General features: G+C 36.2%; 1 protein-coding gene across 1 annotated transcript in view; it reads right to left on the reverse strand.

The window, feature by feature from the left end:
• Positions 1-16,896, reverse strand: part of SLC39A10 (solute carrier family 39 member 10) — a 32,408-nt gene extending 15,512 nt beyond the window's left edge. Inside the window, exons 1-3 of the mRNA XM_007953151.2 lie at positions 15,880-16,896; positions 13,262-13,469; positions 1,120-1,289 (exon numbers count right to left, since the gene is read on the reverse strand). Of these exons, the coding sequence (XP_007951342.1) occupies positions 1,120-1,289; positions 13,262-13,469; positions 15,880-16,896 (1,395 nt within the window). The remainder of the gene's footprint in view (positions 1-1,119; positions 1,290-13,261; positions 13,470-15,879) is intronic.
• Between the last annotated feature and the right edge of the window lie 375 nt (positions 16,897-17,271).

Here is a 17,271-nt window from a genome sequence, read left to right on the forward strand (position 1 = left end):
ATTGTTTTAGATACTAGATCTAGAATGTCAACCAACAGTGTAAAAGGGGTACACACAGCACACGAATACAATCCTGCCTCCTACACTTGAAAAGAGGAGAGGTGATGGCATTAAAAACAATTCAATACTGAAATTTTATATTTGGGGGGGAAAAAAGTCCTGTTGTTTTCATAATGTAAAGTAAAAACACTAACCCTAAATCAAGTATTCTTGGCTGTGAGAGAAATGTTTTAAAAGACTAATAAACAGGGCACTATGAGTTTGGGCTTACGATAGTATCATTAGAATTGTTCCCAAGGGGAAGAAAATTAGTATACAGGTGAAAGATAAATGCCCACAGGTAAAAAGAGCTAGGGCCTAAAGTAGTTCAACTGAGTACAGTTTACCTGGGTATCCACGGGGGACTGGCTCCAAGACCCCTGTGGATACTTAAATCCCTGATATAAAATGGTGTAGTATTACATATAACCTATATACTTTAAATCACCTCTAGATTACTTCTAATACCTAATACAACGTACAGACCATGTAAATACCACTTTAGGCTCCCTCTTAGCCTTTGAGGGATTGCTTTGACCACTCAGCTGCTTCCCCCTCCCTCAGAATTTTTGGTCAATGGTTGATTGAATGTGCAGATACAGTACTCATGGATACAGAGGTCTGACTGCATATTTGTCTATTCCTATTCAAATAAAGATGTAGAGAATATTGCTATATGCATAATTATTACAAGACTCCCTACACATTTCTTGTAAAGGCTTTCTTGATATACCATATAGATAAAAAGATATATCATTCATTGACTTTTAAGTAAAATATTCATTTCAGAACTGCTAACATAGCAAATGTTATTACTTTTTGAAGACTGGTGTGACATAAATAACCAGTATTTGGTACTATTTAAGAACCTAATGATACAATTGATTTTAAAAAATGTTGCTATTAAAACTGTGAATATGGGGGGGGGGGGGACAACTTCATCCTGTAAGGAAACAAAAAAACATCCTATAAGTACTTAAACACAAATACTAAATACGTGTGTTACAGGTTGCTAATGAAAAACCCTTTGAGCTCAATATTTTCATTTTACTACTTTAAAGATTGAAAAAGATTTCTTACATGGGGCAGTAGATGAAGAAGGGCATCTCCACTCATTGTTCCTACAGCTAGTGCAACAAGGAATGTGAGAAGGAATTTGAAGCATCCTTGGTTAATGATGGGAACCAAGATCACGCCTAGCAAGGAAAGCAGGCTAATGACAGTGATAGAAATGATACCACAAATCCATGCTGTAGGAAAGAAATGAAGAGTCAACATTAGTATGACAATAAACAAAAGAAAAAGAAGAAGAAATAAAATAAATGAGTAATGGAAGATAGATACGGATCTTACCTAGACTATGCTTTTTAAGATGCTTTATATTATGGCACTGCTGTTTAAAAACAAGAACAAGCAAAACAAACAAAACCCCCTAACACACTGCGACCATTTAAAAACAAGAACCAAGCAACTCAGACCAAATTATACACAGTACCTTTAGTGGCTCACCACATTAGAAGCAGTGAGTTCAAATGACTTAAGGCTATGGTTCACTCTTAATATTTAGACTGCAAATAATTTTCTCCTAATGTCTAGAGGCAGAGCCATAGCAACAGAACTGTTTATTTAAAAGAAATTATAAAGGTCTCTCGTTAGCATTAAAGGAATCCAAATATCTCATGCACTGTAATCTTGTAAAACTTTCTAATACCAAGTTTAAGAAATTTAACACATTAGCCCAAAATGGAACTGTATTCACATGTGAGTAACAAAAAAGTCTTGTTACTGATAGATTCGTTGTACTTCATTTCTTATTTTTACAAAGGATAATTCACCTGTTTCCCTTGATGTCCTCTCTTCTACACCCAATTCTCTAAACTCTCTCTCCTCCAGTTTCACCTTCTATACACTCTACCACTTTCTCTATGTCACTAATTATAACTGCTTCAGAACACAAGAGAAATGTTTTCACAATATGACTTGTGGGAAACATAGATATGGTAAAAAAAAACTAATTCCAAATATATTTCTTACTCCAGGTCAACAAACTGGGGGGAGGGAGAGCACTTCTATTAGAATGTACAGATTATATTCTATTAATGGTCTAAAAACAGATATACTATTATATATCTGTTCAAAAAATTCTTATTTTAATATGTATCTACAGAAAATTTTACTGGAGAGTGACAAAATTTTGTAAAGCTTTTAATCTAAAGCACTATTTTTCTAATTAAGTCTGATAAAACTATAAATCTGCTAAAAGATTTTGTATTAAATCTTGTGATAAGAACAGAATTTTCAAAGACAAGCAGAAAAATAAGTATATAAATGAAACTTAAATGATCCACTAAATGCTGAACTTTATCAATAAAACGGTGCTTATCTAGTGGACATTTTAGTCACAGTACCTAAAAACATTAACACAATAGCTCATTTCTTATTAACTCACCGGTAGTAATAAGGGGAATAGGGAGGGGCAAAGTAGTTAAAATTCAGTGGGTAAGCTGAGGTTAGTAACAAAACATTACCAGAATATAAAATGTCTCTTATAGAATAATATATACCTCTGGCTTTCCAAGTATGATTTTCTTTAATTTGACAGTAATTCAGGCTATAAACAATTTATATCAGTCAACCTAAAAGCAAGTTCAAATAAGAACTTAAAGAAATGTAAGCAAGAGACTTCAAAAAGCCAGTAATTAATACTCCATGTATTCTGCAGGAGAAAAAAAATAACTGCATAAGCTCATTAATTTAAATATGTGGAAAAGATTCACAGAACTACAGATAAGACCCAAAATATGCAGTGTATACAGAGTAAACAATTTAGTAACTCTTTTAATTATTACAAATTTTTTATTAATACAATTATTTTGGCCAAAAATGCACAAGAATTAGTCACCAAGATTAACAAATAAAAGCTTTTAATTTTATTCTTATCCCACAATATCCAAGAAAATTCATATAACCAGGTTATGATGTTGAATTAGAATCCATATTAGCCAAAATCTAGTTGGGTAAATTTTATTAACCTGATTCATTCTTTTTTCTAGGGTTATATTATAGTCTACATACTATATATCTATCATCATTCGTTTCTTGATTTGGCTATTAAGACATTTTTAACAGAAATACAGAGACAATGCCATTAATTTGATGCAATATACATTTGAGATAATAGCTTTTCAATATAATTTAAGGAGCTCTAGTTGCTGTTGTCGTTGTTGTTATGTGCCATCAAGTCGGACCCGACTCATAGCGACCCCTCCTTGGGTTTCCGAGGCAGTATCACTACAGAAGTAGATTGCCCAACCTTCCTTCCGAGGAGTGGCTGGTGGGTTTGAACCACCAGCCTTCTGGTTAGCAGTCAAGTGCCTTAGACATGACGCTACTGGAGCTCTGGTAATATAGTGGATAAGGGACTTGAGTGCTAACAGGAAGGTCAGCATTTCAAACCCCCCAGCTGCTCCGTGGAAGGAAGACTGGGTGATCTACTTCAGTAAACATTTACAGCCTCAGAAACCCAATGAGGGTCACTATAGGTCAGAAATGACTAGATGGCAGTGAGTTTGGTCTTTTTTTAAATATAATTTAACAAGCTAATAGAATATCAACATTAGAATAGGGTTTATATATTATGTATTTGTACTTTTTTATTGTGAAATATATTAAAATAATGTATCAACATATTTACAAAAATCTAATCATTCGAGAGTTGAGAGAAAATGTGATTACTTTTCTAATCACTAAAACTAATACTGAAATAAAACAAATTTATTGTATACAAAATATCCTCTCTAGAATTCTCTTATTAACTCTGGCTAAGGATGTTTTAAATGTGAAGAGTCTAACAGAGTCTATGTAGCCATAAGAATTTTGTAATGTTCTAGGATGATGATTCATACCCTCAAATGACTTTTGGTCAATTAGCCAAACATTAAGTTACTAACTGAAACTTAATCAAAATCTCATTCTGTGAAAAGCAATTTGTCAATATGCCAGTGGATGAGCTAAATTCGTTCTAAATAAAGACCAACATCAACATGAAACAGCCAAGTATTACAAGTGTAGTTAAGAGAAGGTCCATGTTTGAGAGGATCTATGAGTTCGTATGTGCATATATGGGTACATAATACAGTATAAGACATTTCCAGGCACAATATCCTATTATAAGCTGTGATAACTACACCTTCTCTCGAGCCCTTGAGAAAGCAAATCTGTGAACTAAGACGGAAATGCTTTGAAGCCCACCTCATGATTTAAAAAATCTTTGCTCAATCTAGGGTCACAGTACTGCCCAACTTCAGGGGTTATCATAGACGCCGTATTTTGGAGAGAATATCATTTACTTAGAATACAATTTGAATTGTTACCCCCCCTGGAGGGTTCAAGGAACCAGTATTACATCGAACTTGGAAAGCGGTCTTTTGAAAATGCATTGTGAAATATGTGTATGTATGTGTATGTGTGTGGGTGTGTGTTAAATAATTGATATGTTTCTGATTTATTGGTTATATGGTAAAATGACAGTCAATAAAATGATCAAACAATAACAAAATGTCAAGAATCAGAAAAAGACTTTGCTCTTGTGAATCTTACCAATTTATGGGTAACATTACAAAGGATGGGAATTCCAGAATATTTAAATATGCTGAAGTTGAACCTGTACATAGACCAAGAGGCAGTCATTTCAGTAGAACAAGAGGATACTGCATGGATTAAAATCAAGGATGTATCTTTTCACCATACTTATTAAATCCGTATGAAAAGCAAATAATCTGAGAAGCTGGACCATGTGAAGAACGTGGCATAAAGATTGGAGGAAGACTCATTAACAAGCTGCACAATATGTAGGATAAGCACAATCTTGCTTGCTGAAAGTCAAGAGGACTTCAAACAATTACTGATGAAGATCAAAGACTACAGCCTTCAATGTCAATTATACCTTTAATATAAAGAAAACAAAAATCCTCACATTAGATCAATAAGCAGCAGCATGACAAACAGAGAAAGGGCTAAAGTTGTCAAGGATTTAATCTTACTTGGATCCATAATCAGTGTCCAGGAAGCAGTAGTTAAGAAATGAAATGACGTAGTGCATTGGGCAAATACACCAAAAGTCCTCTTACAAAGTGGTTTTTTTTTTTTTTTTTTAAAGTCACTGTAAGGACTAAGGTGTGCCTAACCCAAGCCATGGTATTTTCAATCACCTCATGTGCATGCAAAAGCTGGGCAACAAATAAGGAAGACTGACAAACTGATGCTTCTGAATTATGGGGTTTGTAAAGAACACTGCATATACCATGGACTACCAGAAGAATAAGCAAAGAATACCAGAAATATGTTTACTTGTGTTTTATTTACTGTGCAAAGGCATTCGATTGTGTAGATGACAACAAATTGTGAATAACATTGAGAAGAATGGAAATTCCAGAACACTTAATTGTGCTCATGTACATAGACCAGGAGGCTGTCATTCAAACAAGGGGACATTGCATGGTTTAAGATCAGGAAAGGAGTGTGTCAGCACTGTATCCTTTCATCATATTTATTCAATCTGTATGCTGAGCAAATAATCCAAGAAGCTGGACTATATGAAGAAGAACATGGCATCATGATTGGGGGAAGACTCAATTAACCTGAGATACTCAGACTACACAACTTTGCTTGTTGAAAGTATAGATGACTTGGAGCACTTACTGATGAAAATTAAAGATTGCAGTCTGCAGTATGGATTACACCTCAATATAAAAACAAAAACCCTCACAACTGGACCAATAAGCAGCATCACAATAGATGGAGAAAAGATTAAAGTTGTCAATGACTTCATATTGCTTGGTTCTACAATCAATGCCAATGGAAGCATCAATCAAGACATCAAAACACGTATTGCATTGGGCAAATCTGTTACAAAAGACCTCTTTCAAGTGTCGAAGAGCAAAGATGTCTCCTTAAAGATGAAGACCCGCCTGACCCAAGCCATGGTATTTTCAACCACATCATAAGCATGTGAGAGCTGGACAATGAACAAGGAAGACCGAAGAAAAGTTGATACTTTTGAGTCGTGGTGTTGGCGAAGAATGATGAAAGTACCGTGGACTGCTAAAAAAACTAACAAATCTGTCCTGGAGGAAGTGTAGCCAGAATGCTCCTTGGAAGCGAGAATGGCCAGACGTCATCTCACCTACTTTGTTCGTGTTGTCAGAAGGGAACATATTCTGGAGAAGGATGGCATGGTTGGTAAAGTGGAGGGTCAATGGAAAAGGGAAAGGCCCTCAACAAGATGGATTGAGACGATTGCAGAGATGGGCTTGGATATAGTAGGGATTGTGAGGTTGGCACAGGACTGGGCAGTGTTTCACTCTGCTGTACACAGGGTCGCTATGAGTCAGACATGACTTGATGGCACCTAACAACAACAACCAACACCAGAAGAATGAACGTATAGTCTTGGAAGCAGTACACCCAGGATGTTCCTTAGAAGGGAGGATGGAGAAACTTCATCTCATGTATTTTGGATATATTATCAGGAGGGACTATCCCTGGAGAAGGACATACAGTTTTGGGACAGTCTCTAGTTTATGGCACGCTTGAACCCTGCATGCAGCCGTGTTGTTATTCAGCAGTCTGCCATGCTCTGCCGACCTGGGAACTTACAATGGACTTGAGTTAATGGCCTGCCATGTGGTTTCATAACATTGGGGCTGTGCCTTTTTACCTGTCAACCTTGGACTTGGCAGCCTCAGCAGCCAGCAGCTGTCTAAGTGAAGAAAAGCCTCTGGCTTCAGTGGGCGGGAGCTGGAGGCAGAGCTGAAGCCCAAGGCTGAGGGGCTTACACCCAGCCCCAAGAGCCTAGCAATTTGAACTTGGACTTAAAGCCTCCAAACTCTAAGAGAATAAACTCCTGTTTGTTAAGGCCATCCCATTTATGGTATATTCTTGTCAGAGCTGCACTAGGTAACCAGAACAACATCCAAAATCCTCAAACTCTTCTTAATCCACTGTTTTCTTGACTAAAACACAGTAGTTTTAGAGAATCCCTAGTGAAGTGATTTATTTATCACTTATGTATTTATTTCATAGAGGTGGCTTCACAAAAAAGAGGATCTATAAGAAAAATAAGTACAATTAAACATGATAAGAGTATTACCTTTATTAATCCAAATGCCAATCAATGCTACAAAATTTGAGCTAATTAGTTAGGATAGAAAAAGTGGGACAAAAGAATACTATAAACATATTTTAATGTCACCTAAAAGTATGCATTAGTAAGTTTAATTAAATTAAAACATTTATTTCCCATCTAACATATTATCACTTATTCTTGCCAATGCCACTAAATAAAAAGGGGTAAGGAGCTAGGTTTCCTTTTCAGATAAATCAGAAAATTTCCATTTCTTTCCTACAGATTGTAACCCTTCCATGACAATTACCTCATTAGCATAACATCTCTACTGTTTCCCTAAGTGCATGCTATCATAGATACATGTTTTCTTACCCTGAATTATTTACTGTTTTCAATAATTTTAGTTTTCTAATAAAAATGTAAGTAGTAGTCTATACCTCCTAACAAGCTGTAAATCTTGTTCAAGAAAATTACAATCCTTTTGAACTGTAAGTTGTTCTGAACTCACTGTATTTGAAATGCTTTCTTGTACTATTTAAATACTTATTTTTAGAATATTTAACTTATTTAAATCTAGGCTTATGTAAATTGAACCATAATTTCTTAAGTGTAGAAAAGAATAACTCAGTAAATAAAACTTCTGATTTTTAACCAAATTGCTGTACTTTTTCAATCACAATTTTCGGTATTATGACCAAAAAAAGAAAAGTTGACCAAAAAAAGCATCTTTCATAAAACTCATCCCAAACCAAGCATGCAAACTACTGAATTCAACTAGCAATTTTTTTTTTTTTTAAATTTGTACCCAAGATACCATATGCAATAAAAAAAAAAAAGTGCTAAATGTCTGAAACAAGCTTCACTTATTCTGCAAATCAGGTCACTTAAAACGTTAAAGGTCTTCAAGCTTAGTTATTCACCAACTCCCTTTCTCATTATCTAGAGAGAAAATGCATTCTTTTAAAAAGAAGCGCTCATCTGTGGAAACTTTCTAATTAACTTGGTTCAAAGCATGTGCAGGATGGCAGTTTTCTACACTGTTTCAGCATTTTAATTGGGAGAAAATGCTTAGCAGCCGATTCACAAGCCCCCCTTGGTAATTAAGCTGGGGTCAACTCTATGACTAAATGAGCCAATCTTTGAAACAAACGATTTCTACCATACACAGTATATAGCATATTTGGTTTACAGCAGGTCTTTGAACAAAGTTAATGAGGTAGTAGCTGTGTCACTATGGGAGATTTATACAGAACAAGTTAACCTTTCTTAATGGTGCAGCAGTCGTTAAAAATAATTACTTGCAGGGCATTCTTTCTAACAATTATTAACATCTATCAGGACATAATTAATTCAAACTTTATTTCTGACAATGCTAATAACCACCTGCAAACATCTAATCAATATTCACTATTAGTAATGTATTTGTTTTCAAAGCAAGTACAATTTCTTCTAAAGCTTCTTTGATTGAATAGGCTGTTACTTTCAATGTTACACTCAAGCATCTGTCAACATCTTCATTACAATGTATGGATTATGGCAATATTGCAATATAGACAACTCTAATTAAAAGTCATAATCCATAGCTGATAACAAAAGAACTAGAATTTCTTAGAAGCCTTTAAAAAAAACATATTTATATATACAAATAAATAAATATATATATATGAAGCTTTAACTCTACATAAGACAAGTTTGTCAGTCTTTTTCCTTGTGTGGAACAAATCCATTTTATTTTTAATTAAATTCAATAATTTCAGACCTCGCCTCCCCTTCTCCTGCCACATGACAGGCACCTAAGGGGGACTATGCCTGTCAAGATTCTCTGCAAAGAACAATGAACATGAAGGCAGAAAAAGAATGTGACTTTATCTTCCCTGAGGTCAGAATTCAAACCTAGTGTGTAGATCTTTCTCTGCCTTTACTGATCTTCCCAGATTGAATTCAGTTTGTCTACCGAAGACCACTCCTAGATTTTTGTTACAGAATTACAAAAGAAAAAAAAAAGAAAAAAAAAAAAAACCCCATAGGACAGAGTAGAAATGTCCCATTTCCAAGGCTGTAAATCTTTACGGAAGCAGACTACATCTCTCTCCTATGAAGTGGCTGGTGGGTTTGAACTGCCAACCTCTTGGTTAGCAGCCCAATGTGCCACCAGAGCTCTGTTACAGACTTATCTATCAATACTTACAGCAATATTTACTTCTCTACCATTTTCCTACGATGCTCCACTGCTATCTTTAAGGTTTCACCAGCAAATTTTTTCAGAAGTAGATTGCCAGGTCCTTCCTCCTACTCTGTCTCAGTCTGGAAGCTGAAAACTTTCCACCACGGATGAGCCTAGTGGTATGTGAAACACCAATGGCATTGCTTCCAGCATCATGCAAGCCACCACAGCACAAAAAAATGGTAAGACTAGTGGTCGTTCATCTTACATACTTTGGACATGTTATCAAGAGGGACTAGTCCCTGGAGAAGGATACCATGCTTCATCAAGTAGAGGATTGGTGAAAAAGAGGAAGACTCTCAAGGAGATGGACTGACACAGTGACCACAGCAATGGTCTCAAAAATTGTTAGGACACAGGACTAGGCAGCATTTCCTTGTGCTGTACACAGGGTTGTTGCTATGAGCAGGAACCAACTCGCTATCACCCAACAACCACCACTACTTTCCTGCCTGTGCCTGCATTATTTGTCAAACCACTATTAAATGTAACTCTCTTCATCTTCCTGTCACTTACATTTTGCAAAACACATCTTAAGAACATTTTTAACAGGAAGTAATAGAGCACAATTTAGCAGGAGAGTATAGGTTTTGGACGGACAATCAACCAATCAGCTTATATCCAGTAGATTCTGATTCATGGTGATCCCATGAGATCAGAGTAGAACTGTGTTTCAGAGGGTTTTCAATGGCTGATTTTTCAGAAGTAGATGGCCAGAAGAAGCCCTGGGGGCACAGTGGTTAAGTGCTCAGCTAGCTGAAAGGTCAGTGGCTCAAACCCACCTACTTGAACCGTGGGAGAAAACGTGGCAGTAATATGCTTCTGTAAAGAGTTACAACCTTGGAAACCCCAATGGGCAGTTTTACTCTGTCCAATAGGGTCACTCTGAGGCAGAACTGACTGGATGGCAACACACTTGGTTTGGTTTGGTTTAGACTCTCGGGACTTTCTTCCAAGGTACTGCTGAGTGGACTCAAACTGCCCACCTTTTGGTTAGCAGCTGAGTGTGTTAACTTTCTGCACCCCCAGGGATTCCTGGACTGAGAATGCCCTCGTCTGTATCACAGTCCTGCTATCTGTCAGCTGTGTGAACTTGCATAAGTTACTTTACTTCTCTAATCATCCTTTTCATCACCAAATGGAAGTAATAAAAGTGCCCATTTCATGAGTTAATAGAGTAAACGAAATATACTTGTGAAAGCGCTCAGCACAGCACCCAGGACGTGGTGGCTGTTGTTAGGTGCTGTTGAGTCAGCTCCAACTTTCAGCAATGCTACGTCCAACAGAACGAAACACTGCCCAGTCCTGTGCCATCCTCACAATCCCTGCTAGACTTGACCCCATCATTGTAGCCACTGTCAATCCATCTTGTTGAAGGTCTTACCACAGGTTAAAGTCACAATAAATATGAGGTAATGGATTAGTTTATCTACTCTAAAGTTACTTTCCTGTTGCAGAGAAATTAACCAGGAATGAAAATACAGGTGCCTAGGAGACTTACTTTAGGAGTTCTGGTAGCATAGTGCCTAAGGCACTTGACTGCTAACCAGGAGGCTGGCAGTTCAAACCCACCAGCCACTCCTCGGAAGGAAGGTTGGGCAATCCTACTTCCGTAGTGATAACTGCCTCGGAAACCCAAGGAGGGGTTGCTAGGAGTCAGGGCCGACTCGATGGCAAATAACAATAACAACAATAACAGGAGACTTACTTTACTACGTATTTCTAGCATTTTTTTTTTCTTTTAAATTTATGTTCTTTTAAGATTCGAGGAATACCTCTACTCCAAAGAAAAGGCTTATATACTGAATTCCCACCACTTGTTTGTCAGTCTATTGGACTGTGGTGGCCCGCATGTTGCTGTCATGCTGGAAGCTAAGCAAACACCAGCAGGGCCACCCACAGTGGACGGGTTTCAGCAGAGCTTCCAGACTAACACTAACTGGGAAGAAGGAAGAGGTCTTCCAAAATACAAATTCAAAACATGTTTACCTTATTCCTTCACTATGAATTTTCAAAAATTTTGTCCTTTTAATCCTTTATCTTACCAAAATTCAGTTCTTAGTCCATTTTCAAAAACCCCCCAAAAAATCAAAACCACTGCCTCTGAGTCAATTCTGACTCATAAATGACCCCTATTTGGCTTCCAAGGCTGTAAATCTTTACAGAAACAGATTGCTTCATCTTCCTCCTGCAGAGCAGCTGCTGGGTTTGAACTGCCGACTTCTAGTTAGCAGTCAAATGCCTCACCCACTGCACCACCAGAGTGCCTTAGTCCATATTCATACCTATCATTTGAATTACTGTTAAGTACCACTACTTCTTGAGTGTATCAACCAGAGCTACGTTTGTTACACTAAGTTCACAGTAACTCCACCATGGTTTTGTAAGTGGTGAAGATATTTTTGTTTTGAATCTGCATCTTCCTAAAAATCCCAATCATTCTGAGAACATTTTATCAAAGTACATTGGGTTAACTGGTATTTTCATATGATGTTCTTTAAAGGCTCATTTTTAACAAGTGTCTTTTCTAGATTATAACTGCATGCTTATAGAGTAAAATTAAGCAATTTATTCATTCAATCAATGAGTGCTTTTAAAAAAAAATAATAACTTTAAAAACAATATGTAACAAATGGTGGTAGAATATCCAGAAACATATAGTGGCGGGAGCTCTACCACGTGATGAATATAACCAGTATCACTGAACTGTATGTATAAAAAAATATACAATTTAATGACATTAATCACATTTTGTTGTGCAACTATCACCACTATCCATTTCCAAAATTTTACATCACCCCAAACAGTACTCCTCCTTCAAAATAACTCCCATTTATTCCTCCCCCTTGACACTAATAAACTTTTGTCTCTGTGCATTTACGGAATCTAAACAGTTCGTGTCAGTGAGATCATACAGTATTTGTCCTCTTGTCACTGTTTTCAAGGTTCATCCATGCTGTAGCATGTATCAGAATTTCATTGTTCTTTACAGTTCCATCGTATGTATATATCACATTTTGTTATCCATTCCTCTGATGATGGACATTGGGACTGTCTCTACTTTTTGCCTACTGGAATAATATACGTTGGCGTACATGTGAAAGCTGGCTTTTTGCTATGAAGTGCTTTTTATCCTAGGCATCAAGGATACTGAGATGAAAGACCCAGTCATACCTTTAAGCTACTTAAAGTACAAAAAAGAGAGGTAAGTGACCAAATTATTACAATTCTCCAAAATCTACACTAGATAGAGGTATCCAGAGGGTGACAAGGAAGGTGATTAATTAAGCATAGGATAGTCAGTTAGCTATCCCAGAGGGGATAATCCTTGAGCTGGATCTTTGAGGAATAGTAGTTCAGCCAGGCAGAGAAGGACATTTTAAGTAATGGGCTTACAATGTGAAAAAGCAGAGAGGAATGAGGGAAAATATGCACAATCTTATTAGTTAGGAGTTTGTTATAGTCAGTCAAGTGAAGAGAAAGAAACTGAATGGTGGGGGATAAGGATGGAAAGGTAAGTAGGCAGCGAATGCTCTGTGGGCCGAGTAAAGAACTTTCAGCTTGGAGACAATTTGGCATAATGCACACTTTATTTTAGAGTAGAGCATAATAGTGTATGTTCAAAAAATATATAACTAGCACATCACATCAAAACCATATTCTCTTGGATATTATTGTTTACAATGTAAAGGACACCAGAAAAATATCAGCAATATGATGAACATAGTAAATAGTGCACAGGTATGAGGAAAAAAGTCCTAAAAGTAATACCAACATTAAGTCTGGAAGATAAATTGGAAGTTTGGATCTACTTTAGAAAGTAAGTTTTGTAAGGCTATTTTGAGGAGGAAAAATTCAAATCTCACACTTACCTGATGCACCTATATTTGACTTGTCCTCAGGAACCAGATTCTTATCCTTGTTTAAATCTTCAACTAAAAGTTTGTCAAAATGCTCAATACAAAGTCTGCTGTCAATTTGATACAGTAATGCAGGGCAAAGGCATGTGAATAGATCAGGTGAGATAGGAGAGTTGGCATCATGACCATAGTATCTTAGCAACTGAGTCACGTTCAAACACTGCAAAAAATAAACAAAACAAAGTATAAGAGTATCTTTAGAAAGATTATATAGAAAAAGAAATTTCTATGTGAGAGGAAATACTCTAAATATTACTTGAAAATAACCTGGAGTAACAGATATTTGTTACAAATAAAACTTCGATAGGAATTTATGATAGAGACATATTCAACTAGATTACCCAAGACTTTTTACAGATTTTAACCATTTTTCCACTCTAACGGATAAGAGAGAATAACTTCCTCCCATTCATAAGACTGATTCACAGCTGTATTCCCAAAGGTTCCTATGGGGTGAGGAGAAAATTCATTTCCCTAGTCAGATTACAATGATCAATTGGAGATTATAATTTGTGAAGTAGTGTTAACAGAGTATTTTAATAACTTTACATTAAAAAATAAACCACAATATAGGCATGTCCACTAAGGCACCCCTAAAAGACTATTACATTGGGAAAGTCTAGTCCAATCTAGTTGACACAGAAATGGAGCTGAAAGATTTAAAAAATGGCAGTTCAGTGCTCGCTTTGGCAGCACATATACTAAAAATATGGCAGTTCCATCTACTGAACTTTAAAAACAAAATGAGGGGGAGGGGGAAAGCAAACAAGTTTGGGTTCTATTATACAGTAAAAACAAATATCTAAATTGAGGCATAGGAAATGGAACTGCCTCTTCTTCACACAAGTCCATTCTGTTTATTATTTTTTTTCACTTGTTTATTTCACAAGATTTTACCTACAGCTCCAAAACAACCAACCAGACAACTAAAAAAAGATGACTGCTCTCAGTTCTTAATTATTGGGTACTACCCAATCCAATACATAAAACATTTCCAGAAACCCCAAGGATTCCTAGATGCATTAGACCTATAAGAATACAAAATAAAAGGTCTTATAATACAGACCCATAGGCCTGCTACAATGAGTAAACATGAATGATAATGTCCAGTGATTATTAATAAAAAGATTCTAGGATATTATCAATAGTGGTAAGTGAATGTATTTCTTAAAAAACACACTAAGATTTTAATATGTAAATTATTATCAGTGTTTAAAACTTCTAAAAAACAAACAAATATCTAATGATTTATCCAGGAAAGAAAGAAAAAGCTATTTACTTAGATGTAAAAAATATTTCCGTGAAAAAGAGAGAAATAGGTGAGGTCATTTTCCATACTTGATTTTGGAGCAGGGAACAGAAGGCTGCCCATCTAACATTTTTCCTGTGCTGCTTTCTGTATGTATAAACAACAAACATTCTGATTCAACAAAGTTTTCTAAATTTCAATTTTTACAAAGTACTAAAAATTAGAATAAACTAGGCCATTGATAGGACTTTGATGAAACATAAATAAATATGCTTAAGGTAAATAATTAAAAGAAAAAAAAGCAAGGAACTAATCAAATGCAAAAATATCAGAAAGAGTATGAAAATTTAGAAGGAAAAAGAGGACCATCCCTCTCCTATTAGTTTCCCATCATTGTATCTTTCCTCTAAATCTTTTACAGTATGGGAAAAGATGAGCCATACCTATATTTACACAAATAACAGGCACCTTCCACATTTGTTTGCTAACTGCTCCTTTCCACCCAGGAGGTAATTTCTTAACCATGCTATTCTTTTTTTTTAACAGCATCATGTAAAAAAAAAAACTGGCAAAGTTGTGCTTACAAAAATATCTCCTGAGTGAGGTAGTGGTTGGTGTGTTTATATGCACATCGTTTGCATAAAAATATGTAATATCATTAGCATCATTAAGTGTCACAGGAAAAAAAACAACTAAATAGCCACTCCTCGGAAGGAAGGTTGGGCAATCCTACTTCCGTAGTGATAACTGCCTCGGAAACCCAAGGAGGGGTCGCTAGGAGTCAGGGCTGAGTCGACGGCACATACAACAACAACAAATGTGCCAAACACTTGACACTAGAAGTACAGCGATGACTGAGAACTACTCAATAATTAATTCAATAAATTAAGTTATAAAAATGAAATTGCTCTGGTCACTTCCCAAGTATACAGGTTGTGTGTGTGTATGTTTGTGTGTGTGTGTCAATTTTCAAGTATCTGCAAGCCAGCTAATGGTAATAACAGTGAAAAGTAACTTGTGAAGTCAACTAAGTCATAAGCAAGATAGAAAAATAAATAATTTTAAGAAGAAATCTATTTCTAACAACCTTTAAACATTTAAACTTGAGGATACCAAATTTGGGAATATCAAAAGCAAACAAAATAAACAAAAATGCAGACAAAATCTTTAATATGATTTTGGTTCATTAATGCATTTTGTTCAGGATTACTGCCCAAAAGTATGTTGAAATAACTACACTACTGATACCCCTTCTTTACCTAAAATATTTCACAATTCCTAAGAATTCAGGAGCAACCATCAGACATCTTTTTATACTTACCTCGTCATGTTGATGGTCATCTTCATTATGATCTTTGTGACTAGCAGCTGAATAAATTGCACTTTTTTTAACATGTGGTGCTTCTCGCTTTCTGGTGTGTCGAAGTTCCCCTTCACTATCAGGATCAAGATCTTGGTGTCCATGCCCAGGGTCGTGACCATTATGTTCTGGGAGATGTGCATTGGAATGACCTGGGTTATGTACACGATCGAGTTTGTGGACACGATTATACTCATACTGTTCACCCTGATCACGGTTAGGGAGAAAACCTGGTGTGATAACCTCAGAATTTTCATTACTTTTCTTTCCTTTTCTTCTCTTCTTTTGTTTCTGTGGCTTAACTTCACGTTGTTCCTGTGTTGTATTGGTCTCTGTTGATGGTTCATGGCCAGGCTCCCCACGCTCACTGTGAGTAATGGAATCATTATGAAAATGGCGAGTAGTGTTATGATCAAGGCGATGGTGTGAACGATGGTGATGATGTAAGCGACGATTATGGTCATGCATATGTTTAGCATCAGATTTTACAGATACTTCAATGGTCTCTTTCTCAGGATCACATTTATGATTTCTTTTTGTTGATATAGTAGTTACAGTCTGATTTTCTGAATTTAAATGACTATGGGAATGCTGGTGGTTATGTGAGTGAAAATGCTTTCCCTCTTGAACTGCCAAAATATCTAAGTGAGAAACATGATCGTGGCCAAGATCCTCATGATTAATTTCAACTACTTTTATCTCTCCAAGGCCCAGGTTTGTTAAAAGTTTCTCCAGACCAAAAAAGGATAATCTTCCATTTTCACCATAACGGTAGAAAAGTTTTTCAATGTAGCACTTTTTCTGATTTTCAGCATCCAGCACTGAAAATTTGCTTGGCTCTGATTCTGTCATCCCACAATGGTGTCTGTGATGCTCTTCAGGGCCATGGTCATGGTCTTCATGGCAATGGTTGCAATGATGGAAAATAAATGTCAGCAAACAAATGAGGCAAAATTTTGTGTGCATATGTACCTTCATTTCTATTTTTCCTAAAGAGATTTAAAAAGAGAGACAAGCATTAATTTTACACTTAGGCACATTCAAAATAATCAAACCCTCCATCAACTGTTACTCCACTAGGTAAATGCCATACCCCAATTCTTTCATGGCTACAAATCATTCTTTCCTTTACCAATTCTTATAAAAAATGCCCCCTTTCAAGCTATGAAAAATAGGTACAGTTCTTTGAATTAATAAAAATTGCTCAAGACTCACCTACAAAACTATTTTCACCTCCCACTACCATCAAGTCAATTCCAACTCACAGCAAACCCGTAGGATGCAGTAGAACTGTCTTATAGGCTTTCTAATGCTGTAAATCTTCATGGAAACAGATTGCCTCACCTTTCTCCC

This window comes from Orycteropus afer, unplaced genomic scaffold (genome assembly GCF_000298275.1).
Source record: "Orycteropus afer afer isolate SDZICR_OR568_19922 unplaced genomic scaffold, OryAfe1.0 scaffold00374, whole genome shotgun sequence".
Classification (NCBI taxonomy): domain Eukaryota; kingdom Metazoa; phylum Chordata; class Mammalia; order Tubulidentata; family Orycteropodidae; genus Orycteropus; species Orycteropus afer.